The 16,363-nt window shown below is 38.0% G+C and overlaps 1 protein-coding gene across 1 annotated transcript; it reads left to right on the top strand.

Annotated features, from left to right (window-relative positions):
• On the top strand, window positions 11,370–14,824 carry LOC109229038 (heat shock cognate protein 80). Its single transcript, XM_019394343.1, has 3 exons — window positions 11,370–11,684; window positions 12,578–12,719; window positions 12,799–14,824. Exons 1-3 carry the CDS (start codon window positions 11,562–11,564, stop codon window positions 14,631–14,633), a joined length of 2,100 nt encoding a protein of 699 aa, XP_019249888.1. The 5' UTR covers window positions 11,370–11,561; the 3' UTR covers window positions 14,634–14,824.

The raw sequence follows: 16,363 nt of genomic DNA, 5'->3' as shown, positions 1-16,363 counted from the left end.
CCAAGCCGTTACTAAATCGGCCTAAAGCTTCTCACTGAGAAGCTTGTAGGTATCACTTTTCTCAGTGAGGTCCCGGACCTCGGCCTCGTGGTGATCAATTCCTCCCGGTATTGGAGGAAAGCCTGCAAGCATAAGGGAATATGTTATGGTTATTTACAACTTTAAAAGTTAGAATATATGAGAAGAAAGATACGCAAAATTACCCGATTTAGTTCTAGTTGGACTTCATCGAATAGGCAGGGGGTTTCCACCTTGTCCATCACTGGCTGATCTTCTTCGGTCACCAAGCACCGAAGGTAACTAGCAACCCCCACGGGGGCAGAGAAAACCCGAGCATCCTCTGGGACAGAGAAAGCTATTGACCGTCTTCGATCAGGATTAACACTTGGGGCCGGGAATCGATCCACTAGTTTTGGGCTCGATGAAGACTTGGCGGCACCCGGTGGCAGTACCTTCCTTGGCACCGGCAAGTCACCAAGCCCGGTGGCATATTTCAAAGCAGTGGACTCAAATCCATCGAAGAAGCCGTGGATATCAATCGCCCCTTGAGGCCCCTCGTAAGAACGGCTTTCTAAAATCTGAGGGGACCCGGTAATGTCGATGGCCCCAAGTTTATCTCTCGGGACACTTTACTCTGCTCGAGAAGCGTCGCCTCCGGTCTCTCTCTTGACACCCCTAGCTTGGGGCGGGGCGGCCTACACATTTTCTTGTTCGGGAGCTTCGTGTAAGACTCCCCCATCGACCTTTTCGCGTAGGGATGGTCCGATTTTGGCATCCGTCGGTTCAGAGGACCCTTGTACCTCCACACCTACCTGCACATGGGCCACCAACTGGGATTTCTCTTCTTCTTCTTCTTCTTCTTCTTCTTCTTCTTCTTCTTCGAACTCGTCGCTTAATCGGTGAATTGAGTCCGAGGACATAGCACCGGTGTTTCCCCTGGGCTTGCGCGACCTCTTCTTCGATTTCTTCCTTTCCGATCCCGGGGAACTCGGAGCCCCTTTCCTTTTCTTCTCTTTGGCCTGCTTCGGAGTAGGTGTTTGGGGAAGGACTTCTTCGCCACCAGATGGGGGCCTCATTGCAACATCCTTCCCGAGGCCGACAAAGGAAAAAAGATGAGTAAGCTCGAGAAGAAGCCCGAACAATAATCGTTCTAAGAAAGAAATTTACCATGATTGCGGGCCTTCCATCGGCCCTTCGATAACTCCATCCAAGCATGCTCGGAGTATGGTCTCCGTGACACCAGGCCCTCGACCCATTGCTTGAGTCCGGAAACAACGTCCGGCACCTGGGCCACAGCTGCAACACCAAGAACATCGATAAGGAAGAAGATAAGAGGAAGAACAACAAGATTAAACATTCAAGGCGAAGTACTACTTACGATTTGTGTTCCATTTCTAAGGAAATGGCATGTCTTCGGTGAGGATCAGGTCCGAAGTCTTTATTCGAACAGATCGGCTCATCCAACCTCGGTCCCGAGCCTCGTCTATACTTGAGAACGGGGCCTTGCTGGCCAGGCGAGGAAGCTTGATCAACCCTTCTCGATAGAGTCGGGGACTATAAAGGCGCATAAGGTAATCGAGGGTGAAGGGACATCCCTCGATTTTGCTTATGAAAAATCGAAGGAGAATTACGATTCTCCAGAAGGAAGGGTGGATCCGGCCAAAGGTCACGTCGTACCTCTTGCAGAAGGCAACAATGATAGGATCTAAGGGACCCAACGTGAAGGGGTATGTGTAAACACTTAGAAAACCCTCCACGTGGGTAGTGATCGATTCCTCGGGCGAAGTTACCACCACATGCTTATCGACCTAATTACAATCCTCCTTAACCTTGGTAAGGAGATCATCGGTGATCGTACATATGTACCTCGAGATCGGTTCGCATCGACTTGGTATAGAGGAGGTCTTTTCAATCTTAAAATGAGCAACAGTAGGGCACCCTTCCAGAATGAAATCCTCAAGGGGATATTTCGCCGCAGTTTCGTCCCGGCGGGCTGTGATGAAGAGGCGACCTCCTTTTGCGGTATAGTTTTAGAAGTTTTTGCCATTGTAGGGCAGAAGAAAAGGGAATTAGGATGGTATGCAGTTTGCTAAAAGTTTAAGAAATTTGGGTACAAGAATTGCAAAGCAAAGAGATTTTTGAAGAGAAGCAAGAATGGGAAAAGCTTTGAACGTAAAGTCTGAATAGGGGAAGGTCATAGTACTTATAACTTGCCGGTGACGGTTCAGAACTCATGGGGACCGACCAGCAATTGACAGACATTTAATACCTTGGTAACTGGAACAATAGGACGTTTCGAGTTATTGCATACGTCATGATCGGGTGTATTAGTGACGTCCGTTGCTTACGTCATGGCCCATCGAGACGAAGCTCAGAAATTCATATTGTTTCTTGTCATCTTCTTTCCGAGAAACAAGGGGACTATCTGTATATGGTCAAAACCGGGCTTCCCCTTTGTATGACTAATCGAGACCGAAACATGATAGGCTAAGGTTCAACCTCGTGTTATATCGAACCATGGTGCAAAGTTAGATCGCCGAGCTCGTGACCCAGAGACCGATCAAGATCGAGATCGGCCAAGATAGAGATCGAGCGAGATCGAGGGAAGCTTACCGAGCCAAATAACGGAAAGTCGAAATATCCGCAATCGGGTGAGGATCATGGCGGAAATCCCGGCACGTATCAAGAAGAGGCCGATTAATTAGCTAATCATGAGATTTCTTACCTCATATAGAGTTGTATCAAGAGTAGGACTCCCCTACTATATAAAGGGGATCTGATCATTGTAAAAGACATCATTCTTACACAATACAAAGCAATATATTGTTATTTTCTAGCTTTCATTATCTTGTTACTCTGTTCATAAGTTAGTTGAAATATCTTTTGGTTCAAGGGTGACTGAACTCGAGGGCCAAGGCTATTCAATTTGTGTGGTTTGCATTTATTCTTCCATCGTTAATTTTAATATTAATTTATTCTTCTTAATTTTTACTAAGTGATATCACGTATCCTTAAAACCGCGTATAAATTCAACTGTTATCCAATTTTAGGGTAAACATATATATAGATATAAGTTTGTTGTATGATTTACAGAAGTGATCAATTGTCATGTTTCATTGTGAATTTTTTCATATATTTTATCAAATTAATACAAAATTAACAAAAAAATATCACCTCTATTTGATTTGTTTTATAAGAACAAGAGAAACACAAAAAGCTGATCTATTTATCGAATCAAAGCAACCTTTAAATACAAGAGTGAAAAACTAATTCCCTAAACTAACTCCTCTGGAAGTGGTTGACTAAACTACTTGCTAAACAAACTCCTTGAATAAGGAGATTTATTTGAGAAAATAAAGGACTAACAAAATCCTAACTACTATCTAAAGAATTGGTCAAAGCAGTAAAGTAGCTGGTGGTTAACTTATGCTCTAATACGCCCCCCTCAAGTTAGGCAGTGTGTAACTACGCCTAGCTTGAATAAGTGTCTGTCAAAGGCTAGCTTTGGTAGCACTTTGGTGAGAGTATCTGCGAGCTGATTTGCAGTATGAATATGAACAATGCAAACTTGATTTTGTTGGACTTGCTTGCGAACAAAGTGAAATTCCACCGCAATGTGTTTCATGCAGCTATGGAAGACTGGATTTTCGCACAAATAAGTTGCACCAACATTGTCACAATAAATGGTTGGTGCTTGTGGAAGTGAAACATGTAGTTCATTTAGCAGATTCGTCACCCAATTTGTTTCAGCAAGTGCACTTGCAACCGCTCGATACTTTGCTTCAGTTGATGAGCGAGCAACTATTCTTTGTTTCTTGGATGACCAGCTCACAGGATTTTGGCCAAAAAACAGTATGTAACCAGTAGCGGAGGCTCGGTCACTCGTATCTCCAGCCTAATCTGCATCAGAATACATGTGTAGCTTGAAATCATTATCTCTTTGAATGCGAAGACCAAACTGAATTGTTCCTTGAAGATACCTGAGTACTCGTTTGAGTGCTTTCCAGTGCACTTCAGATGGGGAGTGCATAAATTGAGACAATTTGTTCATAGAGAAACTTATGTCTGGACGAGTGAGCGACAAGTACTATAGTTTTCCAAGAACTCTCCTGTAGCGACTGGCATCAGTTGGTTCCGCTCCATTATTTTGTTGAAGCACTTCACTGGAACTCATTGGAGTTTTTGCGGAATTGCAGTCTTTCATATTTTCTTCAGAGAGTTTTCCACTGATGTAATTGGATTGTGATAGAGTAATTCCATCTGCAACACGAAACACCTCAACTCCGAGAATAAAGTTAAGGTTTCAGAGATTCTTAATGGAAAAACGGCCAGAAATACAATTTATAGCATGATTTACATATGAGCTATGGCTCCCGGTGATGATGATATCGTCGACATAAACCAGCACATACAACACGTTGTTTGACACTTCGCGAATGAAAAGCGATGCATCAGATTCGGACTTGACAAATCCCAAATAAAGAAGGAATGTCTTGAGTTCATGTACTAGGCCCGAGGAGCTTGCTTGAGTCCGTATATAGCTTTCTTTAGGCGACATATATGTGGTGGGAACTGCTCGTCTTCAAAACCCGAAGGTTTGGACCATGTAGACTTCTTCTTCTATGTGACCCTGCAAGAACGCGTTGTTGACATCAAGCTGACCTATGGGGCAATTCTGCTGGACAACAATCGAAAGCACCAAGCGCATAGTAGTCGGTTTGACAATCGGACTAAATGTAGTGTGAAAGTCAATTCCAGGGCGTTGTGTAAACCTCTTCGTAACAAGACGAACCTTGTAGAGATCGTTTGTCAACCACTTGCAAGAAACAATATTTTTTGTGGGGTCATGTGGTACTAATTCCCATGTCTGATTATTAATGCATCAAATTCACTTTTCATTGACCTCTGCCACTCTGGGTGTTTGTTAGCTTGTTTAAAACTAGTAGGGGTGATGGTAGGGGATAAGTGGGCCATGAAGTCAAGGATTGTTTTCGGTTTGTGAATGTTATTTTATGAACGAGTCACAACACGATTTGGAGGAGAGAGAGAAGGTTGTTGTGGTTCTGTGACTGGAAGTGGTTCGAGGGAAGGTTGTGAGGGTTGCGGAGTTGAGGCAGTGGTACGAGCAACAGTGGTTTGGCCAGTAGATGTCATTGTGGTCGTTCTGCGACTGTATACAATTGAAAAAGATGGTGATTGAGGTTGTGGGACTGAGGTGAATGGTTGTTGAGAATATATAGGTATTGAGGAAGGGGGTGGTGATAACGTACGTAGTAATTGTGGATGAGAGGAGACATTTGAATTTCTTGGGATAATTGTTGGGGATGCAATAGGGGATAAGATTGGGTATCATTAAGATAAGAAGGAACAACAGAATTTGTAGGAGGAAAAGTAGAAGACGTACCTGTAGTTGCAGATTTTGTTGGAGCACGGGCAGAGGATACGGTGTGTCTTTGTAAGCGCTGGTTTCTGTATTTAGGATAAGTATAGGGTTGGGTAATTCACTTATTATGGTAGGAGAAAAAATAGGAGATTTTGTTGGGTTAGTTTCAGTTGGGTTTTCCATGCAAGAGTTTTAAAATTTAAAAAAATATTTGAAAAGATATTCTGAAAAGGAAAATTATTTTCAAAATTTTTTACATCTCGAGATAAATATATTTTGGAAGATTTCGGATCTAAACATTGATGATAATAATAATTTAAAGAATAACCTAAATAAACACAAGGTGTTGACCGTGGCTCTAATTTATTTTTTGAATAGGGTTTGAGCCAAGGATAACAGAGACACCCGGAATTTTTTAAAGCATTATAATCTGGATCGTTACCAAACAATATTTGAAAAGGTGATTTATTTTGTAAAGTGAGGTTGGCAAGCGATTTATAAGATAAACCACATTTTGACAAGTAAAAGACCAAAGAGATAATGGAAGCGAAGCTTCATTAAGTAAAGTTCTTGCCATTTCAATAATATGTCTGTGACGTCTTTCGGCAAGAGCGACCCTTTGAGGGGTGTCTGGGGGAGATAAAAGATGTTCAATACCCTGAGAACTTAGGCATGGATCAAGACTTTTATATTCGCCACTACCATCTATATAGATAGAAAGAATTTTTGTATAGAAACGACGTTCCATTAATGTTTGATAATTTTTGAAAAGTTCTTTAACCTCACTTTTATTTTTTAATGTATATAGCCAAGTATATTTGGTGTATTGATCAACAAAAATGCAGCAGTATGATTTTTGTCAATCGATAAAACCGGAGAAGGACCCCCTAAATCACTAAATATTATTTGAAACGGTTTGGTACTTTATAAAGTAAGATTCTCAAAAGGATGGAGATGAACCTTATCCGTTGAACAAGAATTACAAACTAAAAATTTGTCTCACGAGCAAGGTAGCGAGAATTTATTCAAAATAAAATTTAAAACTCTTGCATGCGGATGACCCAATCGACGATGCCAGGTGAAGATGGATGTGTTGGTGGTGGCCAAATGCGCTTTAGGAGAAGATATGGAAGGTGAGGTTGGCCACTCATAGAGAACGTCTCTACTCCGACCATGCACCAACGGATTCCGCGTTTCCAGGTCCTTCACATAAATGAAATAAAAAGAATTCAATAGAGGTTAGGTTATCTTGACAAAATTTAGAGATGGAGAGTAAGTTTCGTTTAATGCTAGGAGCACAGAGAGTGTTAGAGAGTTTAAAAGCATTATTTGATGCATGCAATTGAGTTAAACTAGTGTGAGTTATTGGTATTTTATTACCATCACCCATGGAGACTTGCTCTATGCCATTGTATTCCTGCAAGTTGTGAGGATTATCAGTTATGTGGTGAGATGCTCCAGAGTCAAGAATCCAGGGATTTGCTGATGCGTGCATTCGAAAAACATAGTTGGCCTTGGCCTCAAAATGATTGTGAGATCTGGATCTACATACACTTCCAACATGACCTGGTTTGTTGCACAAATAGCAGCGAACACCATCATAAGAGTTGTTGGTGTTCGAAGATCGCCCCTGATTTTGTGAATTAAAGCGATTGTTGTATCGCCATTGTTGGTTGCCGCCATTGTTATTGTTGGAGTGACCATCACACCACTATTGTTATCAGCATTAACAACTCTAGTAATGTTGGCCATTCGTGGAGGATGGGTGGGAGAGAAAAAAGATAGGATCTTACTCGTTGGAGTTTGTTGAGGCTCTTGATACCATATAAGAACAAGAGAAACACAAAAAAATTGATCTGTTTATTGAATCAAAGCAACCTTTAAATACAAGAGCGAAAAGCTAATTCCCTAAACTAACTCTTCTGTAAGAGGAGGGCTAAACTATTTGCTAAACAAACTCCTTGAATAACAAGATTTATTTGAGAAAATAAAGGACTAACAAAATCCTAACTACTAGCTAAAGAATTGGTCAAAGCAGTAAAGTAGCTGGTGATTAACTTATGCTCTAATATATTTTATATATTTAACACTAGATGATGAAAGGCCCGTATACGGGCCCAACATTGCAATTTTATTAAAGAAATTTTTATTTTCCTATGCCACATAGGAAACCTTATTACTCTCAATGTTTAAGGTTTGACTTAATTACACTTAGTATACCAAATTACCAATTTTATACCATAATTAATTAAGGGTATAATTAATTATATATTTTTTACTCCTTAATTAAAGGAATCTGCACGTTTCTCTCTCCTAACCCCTCAGTCCCACCCACGTTTTACCCATACCCACGTTCTTTTTACCATTTTCCATCTTCTGAAACCAAATTCTCCCTCTAAATTCATAGAAAATTGAAGAAACCCTTCAACAAAGTTATTTCCCCATTTTACTCCAGTTAAAGTTCATCAATGAAGAACAACAAAGTTCATCAAAATTGAAGTCAAATCTTCAAAGTTCATACACACATTTACCTTCAGCTTCAAATTTTCTCAATGAAGAAGAACAAACCTTCAAAGAGACAAGAGAGCAGCAATTCCACCATTGACAGCCATTAAAAAGCTTTAAAGCTTTGAATTTAAATTTGGGTTTTCAAAAATCATTATTTGTTTTGATTGGGTGTTGTTGAAAATAATTAGGAATATGTTTGGAGTTTATATTTCAATTTTGAGGGGTTTTGGTGAAGATTAGACTTGGTTTTGACTGAAATTCAGATTGAAACTCGAAGAAGAAGAAGAAGAAGAAGACATATTGCAGAAATTGTAGATAAATTGTAGATTATTTGTAGATTGTTTGTAGATGCTTTATTTGCTGTTTTCACAAATAAAAAACGGCTAAAAATTCTACAATTCTTCTGAAAAAAAACGTAATTATGTCAAAAATCATAATTATGCTACAATTGGATGGAATTGGGATATAAAAATTCAATGTACCCAGTTTGTAGATATTTTGTAGATTATTTGTATTCTAACTGTAGGTGCTTTGTTTTCTGTTTTCACAAATAAAAAATGACTAAAACGACTAAAACTTCTACAAATCTTCTGAAAAAACGCAATTATGTCGAAAATGTCAATTATGCTACAATTGAAATGGGAATTGGGATATTAAAATTCAATGTATCCAGTTTGTAAATATTTTGTAGATAACTTGTAGATTATTTGTATTCTGATTGTAGATGCATTATTTTCTGTTTTCACAAATCCAAAACGACTAAAACTTCTACAAAATCTTATGCAAAAAACAGTCTACAATTTATCTACAATTTCTGCAATATGTCTTCTTCTTCTTCTTCTTCTTCGAGTTTCAATCTGAATTTCAGTCAAAACCAAGTCTAATCTTCACCAAAACCCCTCAAAATTGAGATATAAACTCCAAACCATATTCCCGATTATTTTCAACAACACCCAATCCAAACAAATAATGATTTTCGAAAACCCAAATTTGAATTCAAAGCTTTCAAGCTTTTTAATGGCTATCAATGGTGGAAAATATCTGGTAAGAATATTTACTTCCATAATTGTAGCGCGCCTAAATAGGAATATCTGGAAGAATATGATTTGATCTGATTTATGCCAAATCTTTTTAGAATATTCTGTTCCTCAATTTTAGCTCGACAAATTAGGAAGATTCAGCTACTATTAATTAGTATTTAATGATTGGTATAATAACTGTAGAAAAAATATGGACATGGCGGTAAATTAGAAACTATGAACATTTTTGGTAATAAGGTTTCATATATAGTATAAGAAAGAAAAAATCTCTTTATTAAAACTATTATTTGTTGGTGTTTAGTTAAGAAACAATTACACTGCATATCACCTCCACCCAGTTCTATAACCATAAAGAGCCCATATTTTTGGATCTTACAGGCTGAGGCCCATATTGTATATCTTGAAATAAAAGTTTCAATGTTTAACCCAAACAATATTCACTCATCTCTTCTACATTTTCTCCTCTTCTTCTCTCCACTCCAGTGGCCACCTCTCCTAAGTTTGTCGTGAAGTCAAAATTTTGATATCCAAACCAAAAATTAGGTTGGGAGTTAGAAGCTTTTCAGATCTGAAAATTTATGAAAGAATCATGCTCAAATTCGAGTGGGTGCTATTGAAATTAATTGATAATAGTCCAAGAAGCTTCAACCTAGAGATTTGGTTCAGTTGGACTACTTTGCAACTCTTTGAGAACGAATTTGGTGAGGTGAAATTGGAAAAAGAACTGGGTTCTTGATTTTTCTTGAAATTTCTTCAAGATAGAAATTCTGGACTGAAAAAGCCGAACTGGGTTCTTAATTTTTGTTGAAATTTCTTCAAGATTGAAATTCTGGACTGAGATTTTAAGCTATTCCAATTTATGTGTTTTTTTAATAGACCTGAGGAAGATGTATTTTGGTGGAAAAATCAAATTGGTGTTGATTAATATCGGTGAAATTATTTGGGTGAAGCTAAAAATATTAAAAAGCTTTTAGTAACTTGAATCTAGAGTACTGGGTTGATTGAGCATGATTAACATTGGTTTTGAGAATCATACCAGTTTAAAAAGGAAATTGAAGGTGAAATTTAGTTTTCGTATACAACATTATACAAATTATACAACATTATACAAAATTATAATAAGTGTATACTATTGTATAATGTTGTATATTAGGTGTGTAAATAGTGTTATACAACATTACTCCTTCTATTCGCGATTTCTGTTTGACTTTGTTGAAGTGGTCTTTCTCTTTGAAGTAAGTTCCTCTTTCACATGTGCAGTTAAAGCTAATTTTGATTTTCTGTGTTGGTGAAATACTAGAATACATTATTATACATTCCATATACGAGTTTATACTAAGTTATATATTTTTATATATGTACAACATATGTGGACTTAAAACTGAAATTAAATTTTTTTCTTACTTTTCTCGAACAATCGATGTATAAAGTCAATTTTTTGTTGATTTCTCAACAAAATTGCGAATTTGTAGCAATTTTTTTCAATTTTTATTTTTTATTTCTTTTGTTTCTGCTATTTAGAACTTGGGACTGAAGAAAATTTTAAATTTTTTTCAAGTTGTATTATAGTTGGTTTGCATTGTTATAGTTGCAATAAGAATATATATGATCGATTTATGTTGGTTGTGTGCAAAGAATAAAAAATCACATAGAGATCTGTAAAGTTATATCCAGACGATGATGTCATATTGTGAGACTTTCATGGGCTATACGGATGAAAATTTAAAATGATGGCTATGCGAATGAAAAGCACCTACACGCACTGTACTTTTATGCAATTATCCCTTTAGTTAATTAACTTTTGAGGTCTAACAAGCTATATTTTTTTAAAATTACTTTTGAATATAAAATTATTTAGTTTGAAATCGTCTTCAAATAGTATGAATAGATGAAAATCATTTAATTTTTATTTTCAAATTGCTTTAAGATAGTATGGGTAAATATGAAAATCTTGTAAATATCGATTCTTCTTTTTGTTGTTGTATTATTTAAAAATTAATTTTATTTTCTCTATAGAAACTTCTATTTGAATAAAACAAAATTAATAATTTTTCAAAATGAGAAAAAGATTGGAAATAAGCATTTGCACTGCACAAACAGTCTAATCAACACATGCATAGTATATTTAAAGGAAAATTGTGGCTAGAGGAATGTGGGGTCCACGTGTATTTTGCATTTAAGAAATGCAAACATTAAATTTTATGAAATGACATATATGCCCTTAATCAACCATCTTTTTTTTTCTATATAATAGAAAAATCGATATTGATGTTTGATTTCAAATTAGATGAGTATCTAACTAAATCGAATTATGAACGCTCCTAACTTCAATGGTAGCCAATTAGCTAGGTGCAACATGTCACTACATAAGTTACCACTTTGTGTAGAATATGTTTTGGATAAGTAAATCGAAAGCAGTGATTAAAGTTAGTACCGGCCCTCCAACTCCAATTTACCAAAACGGCAAAATTTAAAAGAAGAGCCATAGAAGGATCTAGAAACCCTAAATAAGGTTCTATATAAACTCGCTTCAAAATTTTCTTAAACCCTCTCTTGCTTTCGAATCCTCTCTGTGTTCACTTTGCCTGCAATTTCTTCGTAGTAGCAAACAGCCGGAGAGATCTACAACGATGGCGGATACAGAGACGTTTGCATTCCAAGCTGAGATCAATCAGCTTCTCAGTCTTATTATCAACACTTTCTACAGCAACAAGGAGATCTTTCTCCGTGAACTCATTAGTAATTCTTCCGATGTGAGTCTCTCCCTAACTCTCACAGTTTTGTGTTTTTTTCTTCTCTCTGTGTTGGCTTTGAATTTTGACTAGTGTAGAGCAGTGCTTTGTGATTCGTTTCATATATCAGTCGCATGCCTATTTATGGTTTTAACATCATTTTGAAAGCACCTGATTTGATGTTATTGCTAATTCTGATAACTGTATCATTGAACTCTATGTTTTTACTTGGCTGATAAGAGAGAGCTCTATTTAACTTTATTATTTGTGATTTTATCTAGTATTTTGCTTCGATTTGGGAATTCACGAACTTGCTTGGTCTCTGTCCTACAAGTCTCTAGTTTGAATGTTATGTCCACATTGTAGATATTATGATGGTGTTAGTATATGTTCTTGTATATAATTATTTGAAGGATAGTAGTAAATGACGGCATTCTGAGGATCAGCGATGACTAGCTAGTAGAGAATTTTGTGATAATTCTTTTTGTAAAGAAATTTGTGATGATTCTTCTTATAAGCAAAATTTTGTGATTAATTTTTGTCAGTATTAGATAGTTTTAGACAGAATTGTTATACACGGTCCACCTAATTCTGAAATGTGATCTGCTGGCACTTTGAGATATTATCGTTTTTATGAGTCATATAGCTGGACCATAAATATAATAGTGTCATCATTATAGTTATTTAGTTATTTATAATAGAGGCAGTTCTTAGAGTACTGCTTTATGATGGAGAAGCTTCTTAATTAAGCAACTGAGTTTTGTTCTCCTGATAAAAAGATCAGCATTTTGTTGCATTCATTTGTTATCTGCATGCCATTATGTTATAGGGTACGAACTGTTTGTTGTTATACTTGGTGTTTAAATGTACAGAAATATCTGATTATTATTTTTATTTTGGGATTGTTAATTAAGGCTCTGGACAAGATCCGTTTTGAGAGCTTGACTGACAAGAGCAAGCTAGATGCTCAACCTGAGCTCTTCATCCATATTATTCCAGACAAGACCAACAATTCACTGACTATCATTGACAGTGGTATTGGCATGACAAAGGCTGGTAAGTTAGAACATACTATTGTGTAGAAGTTTGTGATGTTAGTTGTATTTCTAGACACTGATGTTTGTTTTATTTGTAGATCTGGTGAACAACCTGGGTACAATTGCGAGGTCAGGGACCAAGGAATTCATGGAAGCTCTTGCAGCTGGTGCTGATGTTAGCATGATTGGGCAATTTGGTGTTGGTTTCTACTCTGCTTACTTGGTAGCTGAGAAGGTTATCGTGACCACAAAGCACAATGATGATGAGCAATATGTCTGGGAATCTCAAGCTGGTGGTTCTTTCACTGTTACCAGGGATACATCCGGTGAGAACCTTGGTAGGGGTACAAAAATTACCCTCTTTCTCAAGGAGGATCAACTTGAATACCTTGAAGAACGTAGGCTCAAGGACCTGATTAAGAAGCACTCTGAGTTCATCAGCTACCCCATCTCTTTGTGGGTTGAGAAGACCATAGAAAAGGAAATCTCTGATGATGAGGAGGAAGAGGAGAAGAAAGATGAGGAAGGTAAGGTAGAGGAGGTTGACGAAGAAAAGGAGAAGGAAGAAAAGAAAAAGAAGAAGGTTAAAGAAGTTTCTAATGAGTGGTCATTGGTGAACAAACAGAAGCCCATTTGGATGAGGAAGCCTGACGAGATCACAAAGGAAGAGTATGCCGCTTTCTATAAGAGCTTGACTAACGACTGGGAGGAGCATTTGGCTGTGAAGCACTTCTCTGTCGAGGGCCAATTGGAGTTCAAGGCCATCCTTTTTGTTCCAAAAAGGGCTCCTTTTGATCTCTTCGACACAAGGAAGAAGCCCAATAATATCAAGCTGTATGTGCGTCGTGTGTTCATTATGGACAACTGTGAGGAGTTGATTCCTGAATATTTGAGCTTTGTGAAGGGTATTGTGGATTCCGAGGACCTTCCTCTTAACATCTCCAGAGAGATGTTGCAGCAGAACAAGATCCTGAAGGTTATTCGCAAGAATTTGGTGAAGAAGTGCGTTGAGCTTTTCTTCGAAATTGCTGAGAACAAGGAAGACTATAACAAGTTTTATGAGGCCTTCTCAAAGAACCTCAAGCTTGGCATCCATGAGGATTCCCAAAACAGGTCTAAGTTTGCTGAACTTCTGCGGTACCATTCCACCAAGAGCGGTGATGAGATGACCAGTTTGAAGGACTATGTAACCAGAATGAAGGAAGGCCAGAATGATATTTACTACATTACTGGTGAGAGCAAGAAGGCTGTTGAGAACTCACCCTTCCTTGAGAAACTGAAGAAGAAGGGCTATGAGGTTCTTTACATGGTTGATGCCATTGATGAGTATTCAATTGGTCAGCTGAAGGAGTTTGAGGGCAAAAAGCTTGTTTCTGCTACCAAGGAAGGTCTCAAGCTTGATGAGAGTGAAGATGAGAAGAAAAAGCAGGAAGAATTGAAAGAGAAGTTTGAGGGACTGTGCAAGGTCATCAAGGATGTGCTAGGAGACAAGGTAGAGAAGGTTGTTGTCTCTGACCGTGTTGTGGACTCTCCCTGCTGCTTAGTCACTGGGGAGTATGGCTGGACTGCGAATATGGAGAGAATCATGAAGGCACAAGCACTTAGGGACTCTAGCATGGCTGGATACATGTCTAGCAAGAAGACCATGGAGATCAACCCAGAGAATGCTATTATGGAAGAGCTGAGGAAGAGGTCTGATGCAGACAAGAATGACAAGTCTGTGAAGGACTTGGTTCTCTTGCTGTTTGAGACTGCCCTCCTCACCTCGGGTTTCAGCCTTGAGGAACCTAACACCTTTGGCAACAGAATTCACAGGATGCTGAAGCTTGGGCTGAGCATTGATGAGGATTCTGGAGATGCAGATGTTGACATGCCGGCTTTGGAGGATCCTGAAGCTGATGCTGAGGGTAGCAAGATGGAGCAGGTTGACTAAGTGCATAGTAGCTTGGCTGGTGTTCTATGGTTTCCCTAGTATTTCCCTATTTTTTGTTTTACCCCATCAACGAACAGTATGTATTAGTTCTTAGTGCCATTTTTTGAGAATGGCAGTTCAATGTAGGGTATAATTTATTGGCTCTTTTGGTTTGGCATTTGTGGTTAATATAGTTTTTTTCTTCTTGTCCATGTGAAATATTTACATCAACAAGGTGGAGAGACCATAATTAGAGTTGGTTGCTCCGACCTTTCTGAATCCCTTTTCCGAGTGGTTGCTTTCCCAATTTTACCAGTCTGCGACCAAACATCACTTTTCGAGTTTTACCAGTCTGCGACCAAACGTCAGTTCTGAACCTACGAAAGAATAGCCGTTGGGTGTTACTATATAAGGATATATACAGAATGACTTAAAATTGATATCAGTGGTTGCGTTGTATATTTATTCCTATTATAAGTGGCTGATAGAAGCCTTATTCAGAAATTAGCAGCAACCGTCTGTCTTTTTTTTAGATCAATACTCACCATTGTGGTGGGAGGTTTAGGCTTGACCCCAACCTGTATATTAACAAAAAGTAGTAGAGTGCGGGGTGGGTACTTATAATTTGATCCCATCCCACGATACAATATATGAGGCTATCATTTGCTACAGTTAGCATGCATTGTACATACAAGAGGATGTAACACACCTTGTAGGTTAGGATTAAGAACCATTTACAAAATTAATCAGTTGGTCTCTATCTGTCTTCAAAGTAGCTCTTGCTTTCCTGTACCAACTCCAAAATTCGCTCCATAGTGTGAGAAATTTACCGTGGGATGGAAGAAAGGTTGTTCATAGATTGATTAAAATCTGTAAATCAGATTCAACAAAAATCTCCTTGTAACCCTTGTCTAGACACCATTTAATTCCCATGAGAATGGCTTTCAGCCATATTATTTGTGCAAACACCAAAAGAGCTAGAGAAAGCCATCACCAAATCTCCTCTTTGATCTCTCAAAATACCACCTCCTCCTGCTAGGCCTGGATTTTCTTTACCGCATCCATCTGTGTTGAGTTTGAGGTATCCATTAGGTGGTTTTCGCCATTTGACAGGGATAACACTGAGAGCTCGTTTAATCTTTTTTCAGAATACAGCATAGATGCTTCCAGTTATTAAACTTAGGAAGAGTAGCAAAATTGCTGGTGATAAGAGTAATCATATAGGATTGAATCTGGTAGATTAGCCTTTGAATAGAGCTACTTCTTTCACCATATCTACCTGCACACCTCCTTTTCCAGATCTCCCAACATATAATGCTCGGTAAGCATTGCAAGATAAATTCTAGAATTTTATAGTTACTCTTAGTGAGCCACCACTTAATAAGAGTTTGCCTTAAACCAACGAAGAAAACTCCAAACGAATTTCCAAATACATTCCAGGCAGCTAAAGCACCATCACTTTCCACAAAGATATGATTAATGGTTTCAGCTTTTGGGATTCTGCAACATGAGCAACTAAAGGTTCAATAAAACCAAATTTGCTGGTGATATCATCGGTAGGTAATCTTCTATTCAAAAGTCTCATCATGAAGAATGAAATTTTAAAAGGAAGCTTCCTGTGCCATATTTTGCCAGCTGTAAAAGCTCCAATATTAGTAATGGTCCAAATAGGTTGGTCTTTTTTAGTTTGTGTAGGAGGAGGTAAAGGTATAATATTTCTAATGATATCTTCAGGTAGAACTTATCTTAGT

The sequence above is a fragment of the Nicotiana attenuata genome, chromosome 7 (genome assembly GCF_001879085.1).
Source record: "Nicotiana attenuata strain UT chromosome 7, NIATTr2, whole genome shotgun sequence".
In the NCBI taxonomy this organism is placed as follows: Eukaryota; Viridiplantae; Streptophyta; class Magnoliopsida; order Solanales; family Solanaceae; genus Nicotiana; species Nicotiana attenuata.
The sequence above is the reverse complement of the archived record's forward strand: the minus strand, read 5'-3'. Positions and strand labels throughout refer to the sequence as shown.